At 59.6% G+C, this 22452-nt stretch overlaps 1 protein-coding gene across 1 annotated transcript in view; it reads left to right on the top strand.

Annotated features, from left to right (window-relative positions):
- SORD (sorbitol dehydrogenase) overlaps positions 1–21357 on the top strand; it is a 35359-nt gene extending 14002 nt beyond the window's left edge. Inside the window, exons 5-9 of the mRNA XM_054388023.1 lie at positions 478–596; positions 2970–3035; positions 13581–13756; positions 15232–15353; positions 21192–21357. Of these exons, the coding sequence (XP_054243998.1) occupies positions 478–596; positions 2970–3035; positions 13581–13756; positions 15232–15353; positions 21192–21357 (649 nt within the window). The remainder of the gene's footprint in view (positions 1–477; positions 597–2969; positions 3036–13580; positions 13757–15231; positions 15354–21191) is intronic.
- Positions 21358–22452: the final 1095 nt, after the last annotated feature.

The following is a 22452-nucleotide window of genomic DNA, read 5'->3' as shown; positions in this document are numbered from 1 at the left end:
CAGGGAGGGCATTCAGGGCACGGTGAGGAGCCCTGGATCTGGCTGCCTTTGCTTTGTGGGGCATCAGCACTGGCAGCAGGATGTGCTCTCTGAGTGCTTTCACCTAGATGAGGGCTCTGGGAGCTCACTAATGGCTCCCAGACAAACGGCAGCCTTTGGGGTGGTGCCTACACAGCTGGGGGGCTTCTTCCAGAGGGAATGAGGAACAAAGGAGTCTTCAGGTGGACTCACCAAGGGAAGTTTATAGGTCCCTGTGCTGGATGCTTGAGCAAACCTCCCTGGTTTAGGTGCACCTCACCTGGTGCTGCAGAGGAGACAGAGGAGCAGTTCTCCTGACAGGAGGGTTCCAGGAGGTGCTCAGAGCAGGGGGGAAATTGTGTTTTGCCACTGTGATGTTTGGTCTTTGAGTGTCATGTCTTTGTTCATCCCCTTCAGAAATCTCTTTGGTGACAAGCTGCTTGTGTCTGTTTCTTGCAGGCTTCCAGACAATGTCACCTTTGAGGAAGGAGCCCTGATTGAGCCTCTCTCAGTGGGGATCCATGCCTGCAGGAGGGCAGGAGTCACCCTGGGCAGCAAAGTCTTCATCTCTGGCTCTGGTACAGTGACCATGTCCAGCCCTGGGCTTCTCTGCCTGCCCCAACGTGGAGTAAGGGGCAAGGCTGCAAGCCCTGCTGCTGGGCTCTGCTGTAAGCCTGGGCCTGGGCTCATGGGGAACTTCTTGTCCCCCAGCACTCCCAGCCCCTTCTCCTTGGAGCTGCTTCCCAGCAGGTCCCCCCTCCCCTGTCCTGGTGCCTAGGGTTGTTCCTTCCCAGGGGCAGGACCCTGCACTCACCCTTGTTGAGCTTCTGGAGGTTCCTCTGCCCAGCTCTCATCCTGTCCAGCTCTGTCTGCATGGCAGCACAGCCTGACAGGTGTCAGCCACTTTGGTGTCATCAGCAAACTGGCTGAGGGTGCACTCTTCATCCAAGTCGTTGATGAAGATGTAAAACAAGACTGGACCCAGCACTGACCCCTGGGGAATGCCACTGACCACAGGCTTCCAGCTAGACCCTGCCCCACGGATCACAACCCTCTGAGCTCTGTTCTTCAGGCAGTTCTTACCCACCTCACTGTCCACTCCTCTGACCACACTTCCTAAGCTTATCTGTGAGGATGTTATGAGATGCAGTGTCAGAAGGTCTGCGGAAGTCAAGGTGGACACCGTGACTGTTCTCCCCTCATCTACTGAACTGGCACCCTGTCAGGGAAGGCTATCAGACTGGTCTAGCACGAGTTCTTCTTGGTGAACCTGTGCTGACTACTCCTGATACTACTCTTCTGCTCCTCATACTGAGAGATCATAGGATCACAGATCCCAGGATGTTAGGGGTTGGAAGGGACCTTCGAAGATCATCAAATCCAAGCCCCCCCTGCCAGAGCAGGAGCATAGAATCCAGGGCAGGTCACACAGGAACACATCCAGACAGGGCTGGAAAGGCTCCAGAGAAGGAGACTCCACAACCTCTCTGGGCAGCCTGCTCCAGGGCTCTGGGACCCTCACAGTGTAGAAGTTCCTCCTCATGTTGAGTGGAACCTCCTATGCTGTAGTTTATATATCCATTACCCCTTGTCCTGTCACAGGGTGCCATTGAGAGGAGGCTGTCCCTTCCCTCCTGACCCCTAGCCCTCAGATATTTATAAACATATAATAAATCCCCTCTCAGTTTTCTCTTCCCCAGATTAAAAAGCTCCAGGGCTCGCAGCCTCTCCTCACAGGGCAGCCTCTCAGGCTGTCAGCCTCTCCTCCTCCAGTCCCTTCAGCATGACCTCCAGAAGGAGCTGCTCGATGCCCTTTGGAGGGATGGAGGTGAGGCTGTAGTTTCCTGGGTCCTCCTCCTTCCCCTTTCTGCAGACTGCACACAGAGGGGGACCTTGGGGCAGTCCTTGCCTGTGCTGCCCTGCACTGCTGCATTTGGAGCAGCCCAGATGAAGAGGGCAGTGCCTGGGTGTGCTGAACCTGCCAGCTGCAGGGAGTCTGCACAGCAGGGCGTGCAGAGCTGCACTCAGAGAATCACAGAAGCGTTTGGGTTGGAAGGCACCTTAGAGATCATCTGGTTCCCCTCCTTTGCAGCCAGCAGGGACACCTTCAGCTGGATCAGGTTTCACAAAGACCTGTCCAGCCCTGAACACTTCCATGGAGAGAGCATCCCCAAGCTCTCTGGGCAGACCTGTGCACCAGTCTCAGCACCCTCACAGTGAAGGAGTTCTTGCTGGCATCTGAACATTTCTGGTCTACAACTGTTACCTCTTCTCCTCTCACTACATGCCCTTGAAAAAGTCCTTCTCCAGCTTCCTGTAGGCCCTCTTTATGTAATGGAAGGGCTCAGTAAGGTCTCCCCAGAGCCTTCTTCCCAGTTCAAACCATCACCTCTTGTCCTGTCACATCAGGCCCTGCTAAAAAGTCCATCCCCAGCTTTTTCAGTGCCCTCTTTAAGCACTGGAAGGCCACCAGAAGGTCTCCCTGGATCTGACCAAGCCCAACTCTCCCAGCCTGGCCTCACAGCAGAGCCCTTCCAGCCCTGCCAGCATTGTTGTGGCCTCCTCTGGCCTTGCTCCACCAGGTCCCTGTCTGTGCTGTGGGCTCCAGAGCTGCCCCAGCACTGCAGGGGAGTTCTCAGCAGAGCACAGCAGAGGATCAGAGTCCCCTCCCTGTCTGTGTCCCAAACTGACTCTGTCACTCCACAACTACAGCTCCTGCTCTGCTCCTGCACCACCCTAAGGCAGCTCCAGCCCAGTGGCAGGGCTGCTGAGGCTGCTGGTGCTCCCCCAGCAGCTGCTGTCACCCCTGTGAGGTCCTGGTGGTGCTGGGATCTGCAGACACATCGGAGCCCCCTTTAGGCTAGAGGGGACCGAGCTGCAGGCAGAGCCAGAGCCTGTGACTGGTGCTACCTGTCCCTTACTGCTGTCCTCTTTCTGCCCTCTGTACCCAGGACCCATTGGCCTTGTCAATGTGCTGGTTGCCAAGATGATGGGAGCAGCCTCTGTGGTGATCACAGGTGAGTCCCTCTGGCCAGGGAGAAGGAGTCCTTCCCCTCAGGCACCTCCTCCCTTCTCCAGGACCTTTCAGAAATGCTGGAGAGTGGCTTAGCTGTAACCTCAGCCAGCTCCTGCAGTGCTTGTGGGTGCAGCCCATCAGGGCCCATGGGCCTTGCTGAACTTCTTCCATGCATTGAGTAGCAGCAGGCACCTGGAGGGCATCCTAAGAGCCTCCTTGGGATCTGTGCACTACTTGGGATCTGTGTACCACTTGGGATCTGTACACCATTTGGGATCTCTTAAGAAGATGCAGGTTGCAGCTGATGCTTCTCTGCTAGGGTAGCAGACCAGGGTAGTGACTTCTGCTTCCTAGCCCAGACAAGCTGTGCAGGGTTTCAAGCAGAGGAAACCAGAGTGGCCCTTGGATGAAGCCTGGAGACTTCTCCAGCCTTTGAGCAGGTCTTTTGGGAAGGGGCAGTGCCTTGTGTGAACTCCAAGGTAAAGCAGCTGCCCTTGCTCCTGGTGTCTCTGATCACTGACTGCTGGCTTCTTTACTACCTGGTTTGAGCTTTTCTGACCTTGTCTTTGTGTTTTGCCTTTGGCTGAGATGAAGCCTTGAGGATCAGGTTTGGTCTTCCCTGGAATGTTCACAGAGCTTGGTGGTTTCTGCTTCTAGCCTGCTCTTCACTCCAGGCTCACAGAGCAGACACCACAGTGTGTGCTCCACCCTGCTGGAGCTCTTCTTGGGAGCTCTGCTCTGAGCATGACCCCCTTGGAGAGCTCGATGGTGTCCTGGACACCTTGTTTGTGTTGTCCTTTCCTACACTCTCCAGACCTCCTTTGCTGCTCTTCCTGCTCTCCTGCTCTGGGGTTGTTTTCCCTCATCATCTGCAGTGACTGAAGTGGTCTTTCCAGAGTCTCTGCATTTCAGAGCTGGGCCTTCCCTGCAGACCTGTGTCCTGGAGCTGGCTGGGCCTTGCTTTTGTCTGGAAGACCCTGAGGATGGAGGTTCCTTTCTGGGTAGCTGTCCCAGGCCTGCACCATCTCTTAATGAAGAAGCTTTTTCTGGGGACATTTCCCCTTGTCTGCATCAACTGGAACAAGTCCTCAGCATCTTGGCAGCTGCCCTTCTGCTTGCCCATTTAATCCACCCTTCTCTTTGCTGTGCCATCCCAGCACAGCTCCTCCACCTGTCTTCAAAGTTTCTGCTCTGTGTGGCTTGCCCAGCAGAGTGGAGAGAGAGGTGGAGTGAGCTCAGGCTGTTCCCTGGTTGAAATGTCCACTGAGATTTGAGCAGGGCCTGGCAGTGATGCTTCCAGCTGCTGCTGCTTCTCTTTGCTCCCCCCTGAGTGGTGGTGGCCAGGAGGAGCAGCTGCCAGGTACAGCTGGACAGGGGGCACAGGTTGCTGCAGTGGTTTTGTGCCTAAGCCTCAGGCTGGCCCCTCTCAGGGGGTAACAGAATCACAAAATCAAACCAGGTTGGAAAAGACCTCAAAGATCATCAAATCCAACCTGTTACCTAACACCTAACCCCTCCTGACAACTAAACCCTGGCTCCAAGTGCCACAGCAAAGTTTTTGTTGATACCTCCAGGGATGGTGACTCCACCACCTCCCTGGGCAGCACATCCCAAGGCCAATTACTCTTTCTGGGAAGAGCTTTCTCCTCACCTCCTGCCTAAACTTCCCCTGCACAGCTTGAGACTGTGTCCTCTTGTTCTGGTGCTGGGTGCCTGGGAGCAGAGCCCAACCCCCACCTGGCTACAGCCTCCCTTCAGGTAGTTGTAGAGAGCAATGAGGTCTCCCCTGAGCCTCCTCTTCTCTATGTTAAACAACCCCAGGTCCTCCATGGCAGGCCCTGCACCCCATGCCAGGGGCTGCAGTCCATGCCAGGGCCTGCCCTCTGTGCCAGGTGTCTTTTTTGACCTCTTGATCACTGTATTGCCATCTTTGGGCTAAGAGAATGCAGGTGCCACCCTCTCGCCTTTGTGGGAGCATCCCTCAGTGGTGGCTCATGGCAGAGCCTAGGGCAGGTCCTTGCCTTCTCCTCCCTCAAGCCTCTGGCTGCTAAGTGCAGGGCTGGCCCCAGCCTGCAGGCCTGGGCTTGGGGAGGTGAGCAGTGCAGGCCTCAGGCTCTGGGGAGTCATGTGAGGATGGAGGTTGTTGTTGCTGCAGCAGGAAGAGCAGCTCTGCCTCCTGAATCACCTGTGAGGAATCCTGAGCTGGTGCAGGGGCTGGAAGTGAGCTGCTCCTTGGGTGGGGAAGTCTGAGCTGGCAAGGGGTGGGGAGGCTGAGGCAGCTGATGTTGCCTGCACCCCATCCCTGGTGCAACCTGCACCCCATCCCCAGTGCTGCCTGCACCCCATCCCCAGTGCAACCTGCACCCCATCCCCAGTGCTGCCTGCACCCCATCCCCAGTGCAACCTGCACCCCAACCCCAGTGCTGTCTGCACCCCATCCCCAGTGCAACCTGCACCCCAACCCCAGTGCTGCCTGCACCCCATCCCCGGTGCAGCCTGCACCCCATCCCCGGTGCAACCTGCACCCCAACCCCAGTGCTGCCTGCACCCCATCCCCAGTGCAACCTGCACTCCATCCCCAGTGCAACCTGCACCCCAACCCCAGTGCTGCCTGCACCCCATCCCCGGTGCAACCTGCACTCCATCCCCAGTGCTGCCTGCACCCCATCCCTGGTGCTGCCTGTACCCCATCCCCAATGCTGCCTGTACCCCATCCCCAATGCTCCCTGCACCCCATCCCCGATGCAGCCTGCACCCCATCCCTGGTGCTGCCTGTACCCCATCCCCAATGCTCCCTGCACCCCATCCCCGATGCAGCCTGCACCCCATCCCTGGTGCTGCCTGTACCCCATCCCTGATGCAGCCTGCACCCCATCCCTGGTGCTGCCTGTACCCCATCCCTGATGCAGCCTGTACCCCATCCCCAATGCTGCCTGCACCCCATCCCCGGTGCTGCCTGCACCCCATCCCTGATGCTGCCTGTACCCCATCCCCGCTGCTGCCTGCACTCCATCCCTGGTGCTGCCTGCACTCCATTCCCAATGCTGCCTGCACTCCATCCCTGGTGCTGCCTGCACTTCATTCCCAATGCTGCCTGCATCCCATCCCTGGTGCTGCCTGCACTCCATCCCCGCTGCTGTCTGCCTGCACTCCTCCCTGTAGCACTGGGAGCTGCTTGCCCCTGCCTGTGCCTGCTGCTGGGGCCCTGCAGGCAGCAGGGCTGTGTAGCGTGTGGCCATGGGAAGCTCTTGGTTTGCAGGGTCACCATGCTTGGCTGCATGGAATTAACCTTCTTACCTTCCTGCCTTGGCCTGGGTGATGACCCTGACTCACAGACCTCTCCCACCTGAGAGACCCTTGGCTGAGGTCCTCAGAGCCACCCCTGGAGGTGCTGCCCCAGTCAAGTATTTGCCCCTGCTGTGAGCTGAGGGTGGGTTCAGGTTGGCTCCTTGCCCCTGGGGCTTTTGCTGCCCTCCTTGAGGAACTGCTTCTTGCATTTCCTTTGGGCAGCCAGTGCCTGAGAGGTGTCTGCCCACAAAAGGCTCCTCCTGGGCCTTGCTGCCAGCTTCTCTGCATTCCTTGCCTGGAGGTTTTCTGATGTCTTTGTGAAGAGAATCCCAGAATGGCTCAGGTTGGAAGGGACCTCAGAGTTCATCTCCTCCAACCCCTGCCATGCCCAGGGACACCTCTCCTCTCAACTAGACTCAGCTGCCCAAGGCCTCATCCAGCCTGGCCTTGAACATCCCAAGGCAGGAGGCATCTGCAGCCTCCCTGGGCAGCCTGTGCCAGTCTCACCATTGTTGTACCGCAGAACTTCCTCAGCTCCAGTCTGACCCTGCTCTGTTTCAGCTTCAAACCATTCCCCCTTGGCCTGGCTCTAGACACCCTCAGGAGAAGTCCCTCTGTAGCCTTCCTGCAGGATCCCTTCAGGCACTGGAAGGCAGCAGCACCTCAGGCTTTATGTGGAGACAGACACACACAAATGCAGCAGTAACTGGAAGAGCTTTTTGGTGCCCTGGGAGGAGCTGACAGCTGCTGTGGTGGTGTCTTTGGCACACCTGGAGTCAGTGAATGGAGTTTGGATAGTTATGGCCCCACCAAAGGCTTGGGTCCATTCTCTGGGACTCCTGGAGAGTGTCTCACCCCTGTCCTTCCTCAGGTCTCTGTGCACCAGAGTTTGCCTTTCATGCCAGGTGCAGCAGCTTCCCTGACCAGAGTGCTCCTGCTCACCTTGGCTCTTCTGACTGTGCTTTCTTCCTGGAAGTCTGATCCTCTTCCTCCTGGGGAAGGGCAGGGGCTGGCTGTGTTTAGTGGCCTGCAGGTAGCTTTGTTTCCTGGGTCCTCATCTAGTCTTGCTAAAGGTTCTGTGGCTTTCTCCAGTCCACTGAGTGGCAGTGGTTGTATTTCTGGGGGACCTTCTGCTGCCCTTTTTGCATTGCTGTTGGCATTGCTGTAGCTCTGCTGCTGCTTTCCTCCTTGAGGACATCTACAGGAGCAGCCTTCTGCCTTGGCTGCTTGGAGAGTGGTGTTGGGCTGCCTTGTCTTGCCCTAGCACTGGAGGTGCGCTTAGTAATCCCTGCTTAAGGGAAACCATTGAGAGATCCATGGAATGGATTGGAAGGGACCCCAAAGGACATCCAGCTTCAGCCCCCTGCACCAGGCCATGGCAGGTCCTCATTCAGTGTCTCAAGAGCATCATGGAAGAGTCAAGAAGGGATCAGGCACAGGAAAGCACAACTGGATGTTAGCAACAGGCACATCAGAGCAAGAGACTCACAGAATGGGTTGGGTGGGAAGGGACCTCGGAGCACAGCCAGCTCCAACCCCCTGCCATGGGCAGGGACCCCTCCCACCAGCCCAGGCTGCTCAAGGCCTCATCCAGCCTGGCCTTCAACACCTCCAGGCAGGAGGCAGCCACAGCCTCCCTGGGAAACCTGCGCCAGTCTCTCCCCACCCTCACTGCCAACAATTTCTTACTCATCTCCAGTCTAAATCTGCCCTCCTCAAGCTGCCATCCACTCCCTCTTGTCCTGTCACTCCCAGCCCTTGTCAAAAGTGCTTTCGCCTTGGGCTGTCTGACTCTGGAGGCCTGGGTGCTGCTTTGGGAAAGGTCACCAAGGAAAGTGTGACAGCCTGGGGAGACTCTGCCTGTGGAACTGGCTGATGAGGCATTACCAGGAGCTTCAGTACAATGTGGTAGCTCCTGTGGAAGCAGAAGATAGGCTGCTTCTAGTCTGGCAGCCAAAACCCCTGCCACCAGCCAGGAAGTGAGAGCTAACTTCTGACAAGAGCATACAGCCCTCCAGCTGGGGCACTCACCAACCTCCCAAGGGCTGTGCCAGGTTCAGCTACAGTGAGGATCAAAATCTGAGGGACTTGGTTCTTCTCAAGACCCACAGGTGCCTGGAATCACAGAACCATGGAATTGTTTGGGCTGGAGAAGCCCTTTCAGATCATCCAGTCCCACAGTTCTCTTGCTCTGCCAAGGCTGGGGTAAGCCATGGCCCTCAGCACCACAGCTCTCCCTATTGGGAACACCTCCAGGGATGGGGAGGCTCCCTGGGAGCCTCTTCTAGGGCTTGGGAACCCTTTTAGTGAAGAAGTTTCTTCTCATCTCCAATCTAAACCTCCCCTGGTGCAGCTTGAAGCCATTTTCTCTCATCCTATCTGTTGATCCTTGAGAGCCCAACCCCCACCTGGCTCCAGCCTCCTCAGGAGCTGCAGAGAGCAATGAAGTCACCCTCAGCGTCCTCTTCCTCACACCAAGCCCCCCCAGCTCCCTCAGCTGCTCCTCCCCAGCCCTCTTCTCCAGACCCTTCCCCACCTTTCTTGCCCTTCTCTGCACCTGCTCCAGCCTCTCAATGTCCTTCCTGGAGTGAGGGACCCAAAACTGCCCCCAGCACTCAAGCTGTGGCCTGGCACAGGGAGTGCTGAGTCCAGGCAGCTCTAAACCATCCAGGCACCTTCTCCTGATCACCTGCAGCTCTCTCAGCTTGAGCTGGGGCTGAGTGGTGACTCCCCTAGGCCAGCAGGACCAAGATGTTAGCTCAGCCTGAGCAGGTCTGGTGGCATTGCTGCTGTGTCCTCTGTGACTCTGCCATGAGCAGGTCAGCAGCCAGGGGCCTGAGTGTGACCTCACAGAGCCATGGGATGGGTTGGGTTGGGTTGGACGGGAGCTCAGAGCTCATCCAGCTCCAAGCCCCTGCCATGGGCAGGGACACCTCCCACCAGCCCAGCTTGCTCAAGGCCTCATCCAGCCTGGCCTGGAACACCTCCAGGCAGGAGGCAGCCACAGCCTCCCTGAACAGCCTGTTCCAGTGTCTCCCCTGCCTTCTGTGGGCACTTTGAAATGCTCTGCCTGGGACTGGGCAGATGCCAGGAGTGGCTGAATCCAGCCCTGCCTGCTGCAGCCTGGTGTTTGGAGCCCAAGCCTCAGGGGGGTTTGCTGGGAGCACTTGTCCTGCTGTGCCCTGGGGTTTGGGAGACAGCAGCCAGGCCAGGCAGAAGCATTTCTCAGCACTTGAGATGCCCTCAGCAATGCCCCTGCCCACGTTCTTGCTGCATGGGAGGCGTCTGAGTGCAGCTGAGCTTGCAGCAGGGCAGGTAGGACCATGCCCTCTGGCCCAGGCACTGTGCCCAGCGCCACCAGACTGATGCCTTCTGCAGCCACCTCCAGGCCTTCAGGGTGGTGCTGCCCCCGCTTTCCAGCACTTAGTCTGCTTGAACCTCACACAGCTGACCTCAGCCCATGGATCCAGCCTGGCCAGATGCTCCTGCAGAGCCTTCCTGCCCTCCAGCACATCAGCACTGCCACCTGACTGAGTGCCATCTGGGTGTCTGTTGGGAGGGAAGAGGGACTTGGTGCTTTGTGACCATTCCTGTGTATGGAATTGAAGGCACAAACCAGGCCAAAATGTCAGGTGGACAGAGGATGGCAGAGCAGTGCATGTGGTCTATCTTGATTTCAGTAAGACATCTGACACCATCTCCCACATCCTCACAGCTAAGCTGAGGCAGTGTGGTCTGGGGGATCAGGGAGTGAGGTGGATGGGAACTGGCTGAAGGGAGGAAGTCAGAGAGTTGTGGTCAGTGGGACAGAGTCTAGTTGGAGGCCTGTGTCTGCTGGAGACCCTCAGGGGTCAGTACTGGGACCAGAGCTGTTCAATATATTCATCAAGGACCTCGCTGAGGGCACAGAGAGCGCTCTCAGCAAGTTTGCTGATGACACCAAGCTGGGTGCAGTGGTGACACAGGAGGGTTGTGTTGCCATTCAGCCAGACCTGGGCAGGCTGAGAGCTGGGCAAGGAGAAACTGAATGAAGTTCAACAAGGGCAGGGGGAGAGTCTTGCACCTGGGGAAGAACAACCCCATAGAGCAGGAGAGGCTGGGGACTGACCTGCTGGAGAGCAGGGAAAGGGAAAAGGGCCTTGGGGTGCTGGTGGATGGGGAGGTTGACCATGAGCCAGCAATTGCTCTGGTGGCCAAGAAGGCCAAGGGCAGCCTGGGGTGGATTAGAAGGGCTGTGGTCAGTAGGTCCGGAGAGGTTCTCCTCCCTCTCTACTCTGCCCTGCTGAGGCCACATCTGGAATATTCTGTCCAGTTCTGGGCCCTCAGCTCAAGAAGGACCTCAGGGAACTGCTTGGGAGAGTCCAGCACAGAGCCCCAAAGCTGCTGCAGGCAGTGGAACATCTTCCTCATGAGGAGAGCCTGAGGGAGCTGAGGGCTCTGTAGCTTGGAGAGGAGGAGCCTGGGGGTGACCTCATTGCTGGTGCTAAAGATGTGCAGGGGGAGTGCCCAGAGGCTGGAGCCAGGCTCTGCTGGGTGATGCCCAATGCCAGCACAAGGGGCAGTGGTGGAAGCTGAGGCAGAGAAAGTTCCATGGAAACAGGAGGAAAAATCTTTTCACAGTGAGGGTGACAGAGCCCTGGAGCAGGCTGCCCAGGGGGGTTGTGGAGTCTCCCTCTCTGGAGATACCCAAGACCTGCCTGGCTGTGTTCTGTGTTCCCTGCCCTTGGACTGGATGAGCTCTCGAGGTCCCTTCCAGCCCCTGACATTCTGTGACTCTGTGATCAAAAGCCAGATGTCTTTTGTCTTCTCCAGGAGTACAGCAGACAGAACTTAGGCTTGGTCTTAGAAGTTCTTCACAGAGATTGCCCTTGGCATGTGCTGCCCAGGGAGGGGGTGGAGTCAGCACCCCTGGAGGTGTGCAAGCAAATCCTGGATGAGGCACTGGGTGCCATGGTCTGCTTGGTCAGTTGGGGTTGACTGATGATCTTGGAGGTCTCTTCCAACCTGGTGGATGGATTCTGTGATTCTGTGACTTGGGGCACAGAGAGAGGGCTCCTGCTCTGCTTCCAGGCTGCCTGGGGATGTCTTTTTCTCTCTGTGTCTGTCTGTCCTTTTCCCTCTGTGTATTTTCTCCTCCTGAGCAGGCTTCACTCAGGCCTTTTATACAGTTTTCTAGTTACATTGGGTTTTTTAGGTATGTGTCCAGGTATTGTCCCCAGGGAATCTTCCTGTGTGCTTACAGGGAGCTGGCAAGGAGACAGGGGTCTGGCAAGAGGGCAGGGGTCTGGCAAGGGGACAGGGGTCTGGCAAGAAGGGGGCAGGGGAGTGGGGCTGTTCTGCCTCCTCGTAGTACACATCAGGGCTTACCCTGCCAGCTGGTGAATGAGGCACTCAGTGCCATGGATTAGTTGATCAGGTGGTGCTGGGTGCTAGGTTGGACCTGATGATCTCAAAGGTCTTTTCCAACCCCGTGAATCCTGTGACTCTGTGAATCCGTTGTGTGGAGTGGGTACCACTCCCCCATGACACATTTCTGCCTTCTCACCAGCCCCTCCCTGGGCAGCAGTTGTCTGGGAGAGGAACAAAGGTGATTCTATGTCTGTTGATTCACACGAGAGAGACAAGATTGAGGCTCTTCCACTGGGCTCCACCAGATTCGCTCTCTGGGGTTTCCTGGCCTTGGCTGCTCACTTGGCCGTGCTCGGGAGGTGCTCAGCAGTTTGAGGAGCAGGAGGAAGTGTTTTGGGAGGGTGGGAGGGGTGCACAGCAGGGGTGCACTTAGCGCTGACAGCTCACTCACTGCACTTTGCTCAGCCAGTGTCTGCTGATGGCTCACTGAGAAGGCCCTGGGAGAGCTGCGATCTGCTCTCCTCTGGTACCATTAGAAGAGGAGTGGCCACACTGATCCTGATGTCTCCTGGCATTGAAAGGCTTCATGGTGCTGTGCTGTCCATAGCCAGGCTGCTGCTGGGCCCCCAGGGAGTGAGATCAGAGCAGCCTTGTGTCCATAGCACCCTGTGAGAGATGTGCTTGAGGGTGTGATCAGCAGCAAAGCATCTTGAGGTGCCAGGGTGGCAATGCAGAAGGCATTGGTGGGGCTTGGCCTGCTCGGAGGCCCCTCCCTGGGTGAAGTGGCTGAGTGGGGGAGGTGTTTGCAGCCCATTTGCAGTGCGTGGAGTGGTGAAGCTGCTTCAGCAAAGAGTCACTGCTGGAAAGACACTGGGCAGGGCAGTCCCAGGGGCACAACCCTGCTGCTCCAGCTCAGCACTGCCCTGGGCTTGCTGCCCTCCTGCTGCTTCTGCTTTTGCCTGCACTGAGCTTCCTCTGCTCTGCAGTGCTGAGAGAGCAGCACAGAAGTGCTTGGCCACAGCTCTTCCTGCTGTGGGTGCTGCTGGTGGCATCCATGTGCATGCCCCTTGGAGTTAAGCTTAGCCTCCTCGCCTGCCTTGGCACACTGGTGGTGTGCTGCAGCAGCAAAGAGAAACTGAGAGGTCTGCAAAGTGCTTGTCCTAGCAGATACCTCTTAAGCCTAGTGGTGGCAGCTTGTCCTTCACTCAGTCAGTGAGTTTGAAAGCCCTTGGCATCTGCCATGCCTTCAAGGAGTCCTCATCACTCACCCTACTCTGCCTGCCCAGAAAAGGGAGCAGGACTTCTCCTTGCCTCCTCACCAAGAGCTGTGTGACTGGGGGAGGGGGAGGGCAAGCAGAGCCTTTGCTCTCCTGCTTCAGGCCACAGCTGGCTGTGCTTCCATGAGGCCTCCTTGCTGGGGGGCTGCTGTGGTGAGTTGAAAATTCCCCCCAGCATTGAATTGCCAGAGCAGCCCAGGTTGGAAGCAAAGGAAGCTGTAGTTACAAAGAGAACTGCAATCTACAATGAAATGCAATCCATGTATATACAGCATAGAGAGGACTGACAATGTTTACAGGGATTTGCAATTGAGAAATAGTACAAGAACCCCCCTGGCCCAAAACCAGGGAAGCTGCTAAGAGCTTCCCAACTCCCTGCCCGCCTCCTTATTCCCCTGGACACAAAGGGACAAGAGAAAAGAGCTGAGAGTTATTTTGTTGTACTCAGCCACAACAAAGAACACAGCCAAGGTCAGCAAAGCCAAGCAGAAGCCAGAGCCTAGTGTCTGCTGGAGCAGGGAAGCTGGAAAGAGAGACGGAAAGAATATACAACCCCACTGTGGTGCCAGGCCCAGGTCCTCTCTCCCCCACACAGGGCCCCATCTGCAGCTCCTTGTTTGCTCTCTCCCCAGACCTGTCAGCCTCCCGCCTGCAGAAGGCCAAGGAGGTGGGGGCAGACTTCACCATCCAGGTGAAGAAGGAGAGCCCACAGGAGGTGGCCTCCAAAGTGGAAGCCCTGCTGGGCTGCAAGCCTGAGATCACAGTGGAGTGCACAGGAGCAGAGGCCTGCATCCAGGCTGGCATTTATGTGAGTACCACTGGCCCCTGAGGAGGGGCAGCCCTGCCGGGGGCTCTGCCTGTCCTGGCTGCCACCCTGAGTGGGGGACTTGGCTCCCACAGCACTTAGGTTCAGTGGGATTGGGATGGGGGGCAGAAGGTGCTCCTGAAGGCAGCAGGCTAAGAGAGACACAGAGGTAACAGCTCTGCAGGCAGCATGGGAAGGAGTGGTTGAGAGCTGCCTGCAGGAGAAGGCCTTGGGGATGTCAGCTGGTGACAAACTCCCCAGGAGCCAGCAATGGTCCCTGGCAGCCCAGAGCCAGCTGTGTGCTGAGCTGCAGCCAGAGCAGGGAGAGCAGCAGCACAGGGAAGGGATTCTGCCCCTCTGCTCTGCTCTGCTCAGACCCCACCTGCAGCATTGCCTCCAGCTCTGGGGCCCCTGGCACCAGAGGGACCTGAGCTGCTAGAGAGGGTCCATAGGAGGCCACCAAAATGATCAGAGGCTGGAGAACCTCCCCTGTGGGGCCAGGCTGGGAGAGTTGGGGCTGTTCAGCCTGGAGAAGAGAAGGTTCCAGGGAGACCTCAAAGCAGCCTTCCAGTTTCTGAAGGGCTCCAGGAGAGCTGGGGAGGGACTTTGGACAAGGGCTGAGAGTGCCAGGATGAGGGACAATGGCTTTGAGCTGGGAGAGGGGAGATGGAGAGTGGAGAGAAGGAAGAAATTGTTGGCAGTGAGGGTGGGGAAACACTGGCACAGGTTGCCCAGGGAGGCTGTGGCTGCCTCCTGCCTGGAGGTGTTGAAGGCCAGGCTGGATGAGGCCTTGAGCAGCCTGGGCTGGTGGGAGGTGTCCCTGCCCATGGCAGGGGGTTGGAGTGGCTGAGCTTTAAGATCCCTTCCAACCTAAACCATTCCATGAGTCTGTGATTTGCTGCTCAGGGGCTTGATCACCTCCCAGAGGCCATAGGAAGACCTCAGGCCCCAACTGTGGCTGCACAGCAGCATTGGGGAGCTGGTGAAGGTAGTCCAGCACCTGGCACTGAGCTGCAGTTAGGTCCAAACTAGGAGGATGATGACTTCCAGCAGGTTAAGGAGGCATGTTCTGCTGTGGGAGGGTTGGAGGACGTGGTGCAGAGTTCCACAGTGAAGGGAGAGGAGCACACATGGGATGAGCTGCACAAGGAGAAATCCCAGCAGAGCAGCAGGCTCTGAGCTTCAAATCCCCCCCCTCAAAATCCAGAAGTGATTTTTGCCCTCCTGGGTGCCAGCCACTACTCAGAATGAGCTGTGGACACCAGAAGCCTCCAGAGGTGTTGCAGAGGTTGCTTCCCAAGCCTTGATCGTTGCATGCTTCATGCTCAGGAGCTGCTGGCAGGGTCCTGCCTCTCTTGCAGCTTCCCTGCCCAGCCCCAGGCTGCCTGCTGCAGGCACACCTTGTGCCTTCCTGTGCTTCCTGGGCTCTGGGGGCAGCGTTTGCTGCAGGCTGACAGCTCTGTGTGTTTGCCCTGCAGGCCACTCGCTCAGGTGGGACCCTGGTGCTGGTGGGGCTGGGCCCTGAGATGGTGACGGTGCCCATCGTGAATGCGGCCGTGAGGGAGGTCGACATCCGCGGAATCTTCCGCTACAGCAACACGTGAGGCCTGCAGCCTGGGCACCCTGCACAGCTGGGCACACGGGGCAGGGGCATACGGGTCAGGGGAATGAGGACAGGGGAACACAGGACAGGGAAACACAGGACAGGGGCACCGGGGCAGGGGCACACTGGACAGGGGAACACGGGGAAGGGGCACCCGGGGCAGGGGAACACGGGACAGGGGCACACGGGACAGGGGAACACAGGGCAGGGCCACACGAGACAGGCACACGAGACAGGGGAACACGGGACAGGGGAACACAGGGCAGGGCCACACGAGACGGGCACACGAGACAGGGGAACACGGGACAGGGGAACACAGGGCAGGGCCACACGAGACAGGCACACGAGACAGGGGAACACGGGACAGGGGAACACAGGGCAGGGCCACACGAGACGGGCACACGAGACAGGGGAACACGGGACAGGGGAACACGGGACAGGGGAACACAAGGAAGGGGCACACGGGACAGGGGCACATGGGACAGGGGCACATGGGGCAGGGGAACACGGGACGGGACCATGGGACAGGGGCACACGGGACAGGGGAACATGGGACAGGGGAACACAGAGCAGGGGCACACGGGGCAGGGGAACATTGGACAGGGGCACAAGGGGCAGGGGCACACGGGGCAGGGGCACACAGGACGGGAAGACAGGACAGGAACATGGGACAGGGGCACACAGGGCAGGAGATCACAGGGCAGGGCTACACGGGGGAGGGGAACATGGGACAGGGGAACATGGTGCAGGGTCACACGGGGCAGGGGCGCACGGGGCAGGGGAACACTGGGCAGGGGAACACGGGACAGGGGAACATGGGACAGGGGCACACGGGGCAGGGGAACACGGGACGGGCACATGGGACAGGGCAACACGGGACGGGAACACAGGGAAGGGGAATACAGGGCAGGGGAACACGGGGCAGGGGAACACGGGGCAGGGGAACATGGGACAGGGGAACATGGGACAGGGGAACATGGGACAGGGGCACATGGAACAGGAACACGGGACAGGGGAACACAAGACGGGAACAGGGGGCAGGGGAAGACGGGACGGGAACACGGGACAGGGGCACACGGGTTAGGGAAACACAGGGCAGAGTCATACAGGACAGGGGAACATGGGACATGGGAACACGGGACGGGAACACAGGGAAGGAGAACAGGGGACAGGGTCACATGGGGCAAGGGAACACGGGACAGGGGCACACGGGACAGGGGAACACAGGGCAGGGGAACACAGGACAGGGGAACACAGGGCAGGGGAACACAGGGCAGGGGCACACAGGGCAGGGGCACACGGGACGGGAACACGGGACAGGGGAGCACGGGACAGGGGAGCACGGGACAGGGGAACACAGGACAGGGGCACACGGGACAGGGGCACATGAGACGGGAACACAGGACAGGGGCACACAGGACAGGGGAACACGGGGCAGGGGCACACAGGGCAGGGGCACACAGGACAGGGGAACACAGGGCAGGAGCATACTGGACAGGGAAACACGGGGCAGGGAAACACGGGACGGGAACACAGGGTAGGGGAACACGGGACAGGGGAACACGGAGCAGGGGAACACGGGACAGGGGAACACATGGCAGGGGCACTCAGGACAGGGGAACACGGGACAGGAGCACACGGGACAGGAAGACAGGGCAGGGGCACACAGGGCAGAGGCACACGGGACAGGGGAACAGAGGGTAGGGGAACGTGGGACAGGGGTAGATGGGGCAGGGGAACTCGTGGTAGGGGAACATGGGACAGGGGCACATGGGATGGGAACATGGGACAGGGGCACAAGGGGCAGGGGAACACGGGACAGGGGCACATGGGGCAGGGGCACACGGGACAGGGGCACATGGGGCAGGGGAACACGGGACAGGGGAACACGGGACAGGGGAACATGGGACAGGGGCACACGGGACAGGGGCACATGGGGCAGGTGAACATGGGACAAGGGCACACGGGACAGGGGCACACGGGCAGGGGAACATGGGACAGGGGCACACGGGACGGGTACACGGGACGGGTACACAGGGCAGGGGAACACAGGGCAGGGGCACACGGGGCAGGTGAACACGGGACAGGGGAACACATGGCAGGGGCACTCAGGACAGGGGAACACGGGACAGGAACACAGGGCAGGGGCACACAGGGCAGGGGCACACGGGACAGGGGAACACGGGATGGGAACACGGGCAGGGGAACACGGGACAGGGGCACACGGGACGGGAACACGGGACGGGTACACAGGGCAGGGGAACACAGGGCAGGGGCACACAGTGCAGGTGAACACGGGACAGGGGAACACGGGACAGGGGCACATGGGGCAGGGGAACACGAGACGGGAACACAGGGCAGGGGCACACAGTGCAGGAGAACACGGGACAGGGGAACACGGGGCAGGTGAACACAGGGCAGGGGAACACGGGGCAGGGGCACATGGGGCAGGTGAACACGGGACGGGAACACGGGACAGGGGCACACAGTGCAGGTGAACACGGGACAGGGGAACACATGGCAGGTGCACTCAGGACAGGGGCACACGGGACAGGAGCACACGGGACAGGAACACAGGGCAGGGGCACACAGGGCAGGGGCACACGGGACAGGGGAACAGAGGGCAGGGGAACGTGGGACAGGAGTAGATGGGGCAGGGGAACTCGTGGTGGGGGAACACGGGACAGGGGCACACGGGACGGGAACACGGGACGGGAACATAGGTACAGGGGCACAAGGGGCAGGGGAACACGGGACAGGGGCACATGGGGCAGGGGAACACGGGACAGGGGAACAGGGGACAGGGGAACACGGGACAGGGGAACACGGGACAGGGGCACACGGGACAGGGGAACATGGGACAGGGGCACACGGGACGGGTACACAGGGCAGGGGAACACGGGACCAGGGAACATGGGACAGGGGCACTGGGGCAGGTGAACACGGGACGGGAACACGGGACAGGGGAACACGGGACAGGGGAACACAGGGCAGGGGCACACGGGACAGGGGAACAGAGGGCAGGGGAACGTGGGACAGGGGTAGATGGGGCAGGGGAACTCGTGGTAGGGGAACACGGGACAGGGGCACACGGGACGGGAACACGGGACGGGAACATGGGTACAGGGGCACAAGGGGCAGGGGAACACGGGACAGGGGCACATGGGGCAGGGGAACACGGGACAGGGGAATGGGACTGGGGCATGCGGGACAGGGGAACAGGGGACAGGGGCACACGGGACGGGAACACAGGGCAGGGGCACACAGTGCAGGGGCACACGGGGCAGGGGCACACGAGTCAGGGGAACACGGGGCAGGGGCACACGGGACGGGCACACGGGGCAGGGGCACACGGGGCAGGGGAACACGGGGCAGGGGAACACGGGGCAGGGGCACACGAGACGGGAACACAGGGCAGGGGCACACAGTGCAGGAGAACACGGGACGGGAACACGGGACAGGGGAACACGGGGCAGGGGAACATGGGGCAGGTTAACATGGGACAAGGGCACATGGGACAGGGGCACACGGGGCAGGGGAACTTGGGACAGGGGCACACGGGGCAGGGGAACACAGGGCAGGGGAACACGGGACAGGGGCACACGGGGCAGGGGAACACGGGGCAGGGGAACACGGGGCAGGGGAACACGGGGCAGGGGCACACGAGACGGGAACACAGGGCAGGGGCACACAGTGCAGGAGAACACGGGACAGGGGAACATGGGACAGGGGAACACGGGACAGGGGCACATGGGGCAGGTGAACACGGGACGGGAACACGGGACAGGGGAACACGGGGCAGGGGAACATGGGGCAGGTTAACATGGGACAAGGGCACATGGGACAGGGGCACACGGGGCAGGGGAACTTGGGACAGGGGCACACGGGACAGGGGAAGACAGGGCAGGGGAACATGGGACAGGGGCACACGGGACGGGTACACGGGACGGGTACACAGGGCAGGGGAACACGGGACTGGGGAACATGGGACAGGGGCACCGGGGCAGGGGCACACTGGGCAGCATCACACAGCGTAAGGTCATACAGAGCAGTCACCCAGGGCAGGGGCACACATAGCAGGGTCACCCAGGGGAGGGTCACCTACTATGGGGTCACCCAGGGAAGGGTCACCCAGAGCAAGGTCACCCAGGGGAGGGTCACCCAGGGGAGGGTCACCCAGAGCAAGGTCACCCAGGGGAGGGTCACCCAGGGGATGGTCACCCAGGGGAGGGTCACCCAGAGCAGGGTCAACCAGGGCAGGGTCACCCATGGAGGTCACACAGGAACACATCCAGGTGGGGTTGGAAAGTCTGCAGAGCAGGAGACTCCACAGCCTCTCTGGGCAGCCTGCTCCAGGCCTCAGCACACTCACAGGGACAAAGTTTTCCCATCTGTTCCTGTGGCGTCTCTTCTGCTCCAGCTTGCCCCCAGTGCCCCTTGTGCTGTCCTTGGACATCCCTGAGCAGAGCCTGGCTCCATCCTCCCCACACTGCCCTGCACATCTTTATCACCAGCAGTGAGGGCAACCCTCACCTCATGGACAGGGACCTCTTTGAGGTCTGTCACCAGCTGGCCTTGTCCTGGAGGCAGGAGAAGCTCAGCTCCTGCAGGCAGGAGACGCTCAGCTCCTGAAGACAGGAGAAGCTCAGCTCCTGCAGGCAGGAGAAGCTCAGCTCCTGAAGACAGGAGAAGCTCAGCTCCTGCAGGCAGGAGAAGCTCAGCTCCTGCAGGCAGGAACAGCTCAGCTCCTGCAGGCAGGAGAAGCTCAGCTCCTGCAGGCAGGAGAAGCTCAGCTCCTGCAGGCAGGAGAAGCTCAGCTCCTGCAGGGAGGAGAAGCTCAGCTCCTGCAGGGAGGAGAGGCTCAGCTCCTGCAGGCAGGAGAAGCTCAGCTCATGGAGGCAGGAGCAGCTCAGCTCCTGCAGGCAGGAGAAGCTCAGCTCCTGCAGGGAGGAGAAGCTCAGCTCCTGCAGGCAGGAACAGCTCAGCTCCTGCAGGCAGGAGAAGCTCAGCTCCTGCAGGGAGGAGAGGCTCAGCTCCTGCAGGGAGGAGAAGCTCAGCTGTCCTCATTTGGATCTTGCACTCCATGGCCAGGGCTTGAGATTCAGCACTGGACCTTTGCAGCTTGGCTTCTGCTCCTCTTAGTGCTGCAGCTCCTTGCTACTGGGGCAAGAATCTTTGCTTGGTCTGCAGAGGGTGGTTTCCAGTAAGGATTCATGGGATGCAGTTAGGCTCCTTCTTAACATGAAGTTGGGCAGTTTGGGAATCAGATTGGCTGCTCCAGCCCCTTGTGTCCCTTTGAGCTGGGCTGAGGCAGTGACTGTGGTGAAACCAGGCTCCTCCAGGCTCCTCTATGCCCTTTCTTTGGGGCTCCAAGATGGTGACTGCTACAAAGCTCCTGGGGGGCCTGGAGCAGTTCTGTGAGGAGCAAAGGCTGAGAGTCCTGGGGCTGAGAGCCTGCAGAAGAGCAACCCCAGAGGGAAACTGAGCAGTGATCAGCAAGAGCTAAAGGGTGGGGAACAAGAGGCTGGGGCCAGACTCTGCTCAGTGGTACCCAGGGACAGGACAAGGGGCAAGGGACACAAACTGGAACCCAGGAGGTTCCAGCTGAGCAGGAAGAGAAACTTCTTTGGCGTGAGGGTGCTGGAGGCCTGGGGCAGGCTTCCCAGAGAGGTTGTGGAGTCTCCTTCTCTGGAGAGCCAGGAGCATTGTGCTTCTGGGCAAGCTGCTGTGGGTGCCCTGCTGGAGCAGGGGGTATGGAGTGGGTGAGCTCCAGAGGTCCCTTGCAGTTCCTCTGTGGGGCCTGTGCTGATGGTGTGACCTGTGTGTCCCTGGCAGGTGGCCTGTGGCCATTGCCCTGCTGGCATCCAAGCGCATCGACCTGCGGCCCCTGGTCACACACCGCTTCCCCCTGGAGAGGGCTCTGGAGGCCTTCGAGACCACCCGCAGGGGTGAGGGGGTCAAGGTCATGCTGAAGTGTGACCCCACTGACCTGAACCCCTGAAGTGCCCACGGTGCCAGCCCCTCCCTCCCCTGACTCCACCTGCCTGGGATGGGAAGCGTGAGGCCCTGGGAGGCCAAGGTGTGCCCACGCCACCTCAGGCAGGGGCTGCCCTCTAACAGAGCTGGGAAATCAGTGGCTAATTGGGGTGGGAGAACCAATAGGGAACGATTGGAATCAGAGTGCTGCAGGTGGTGGTGGTTAGGTGATGGTGCACACAACTGGCTCCCCCCAGCAGACTCCAGGCACAGAGGAGCCTGGCATCTCTGGGGCAAAACCACCTGTGTGCCCACCAGCTTTGTCCACCTCACGGTGGGTGTGCTGCAGGAGGTTGTCAGCAGCTGCAGGGGTGAAGGGAGGATGGAGCTGCTGGCACTCCACCTTCCTGCCCCAGCGCTGCCCTGGGGCTGTGCTTGCTGCACCTCTCCCCACCTGGCAATCCCTGATCTTGGGGTAGCTCTGCATGAGTACTGCACCTTCCAGCTGCACCTGCCCTTGGTCCCAGGATCTCAGGGCCTGTGGACCAGCGTGTGGAACAAAGCCTGCACGTTTGGCTCATTCCCTGCATGCTCTTTGCTGCTAGCAAACTGCAGCTCCAAAGCCCAGGGCCTGGGACTTGTCATCCCTGCTCTGTCATCCCCAGCCCAGCAGCTCCACTGCAGAGCAGGCTGCTGTGTGTCTGCAGGGAAACTGGGACCACAGAGACCCTGTCCTTGCATGGCCCCCAAGCTGGAGCTGCTCTTGGGGACCAAAGCTTGCAGCGTACATGGAGGGGAGCAGGGCTGAGAAGGGCCAGAATCACTCAAGGGTTGTACCACTGACTGGGGCTGTCAGGCCTTCCTGCTGAGCTTGTGAGCCATGAAGAGGTCCTAAGGAGGTCCTAACAGGGTACTAACAAGGTACTAATGAGATAGGAGGTTGCAGATCTGACCTTTGATTACAGGCACTTTAATTTTAGCACTGAGATCATTCCCTCCCTCGGGCCGGTACTGAGCTGTCCTCAATAAACACAACTCACCTGCTGCCTGTGTCCAGCAGAGCCTTGGGGCAGGGGGAGGCTTTGGAGGGCTCTGTGGTGTTGGGCCCTGGGACCTGGAT

This window comes from Indicator indicator, chromosome 16 (genome assembly GCF_027791375.1).
Source record: "Indicator indicator isolate 239-I01 chromosome 16, UM_Iind_1.1, whole genome shotgun sequence".
Lineage (NCBI taxonomy): Eukaryota > Metazoa > Chordata > Aves > Piciformes > Indicatoridae > Indicator > Indicator indicator.
Note: the sequence above shows the minus strand (reverse complement) of the source record. Positions and strands in the feature narration are given on the sequence as shown.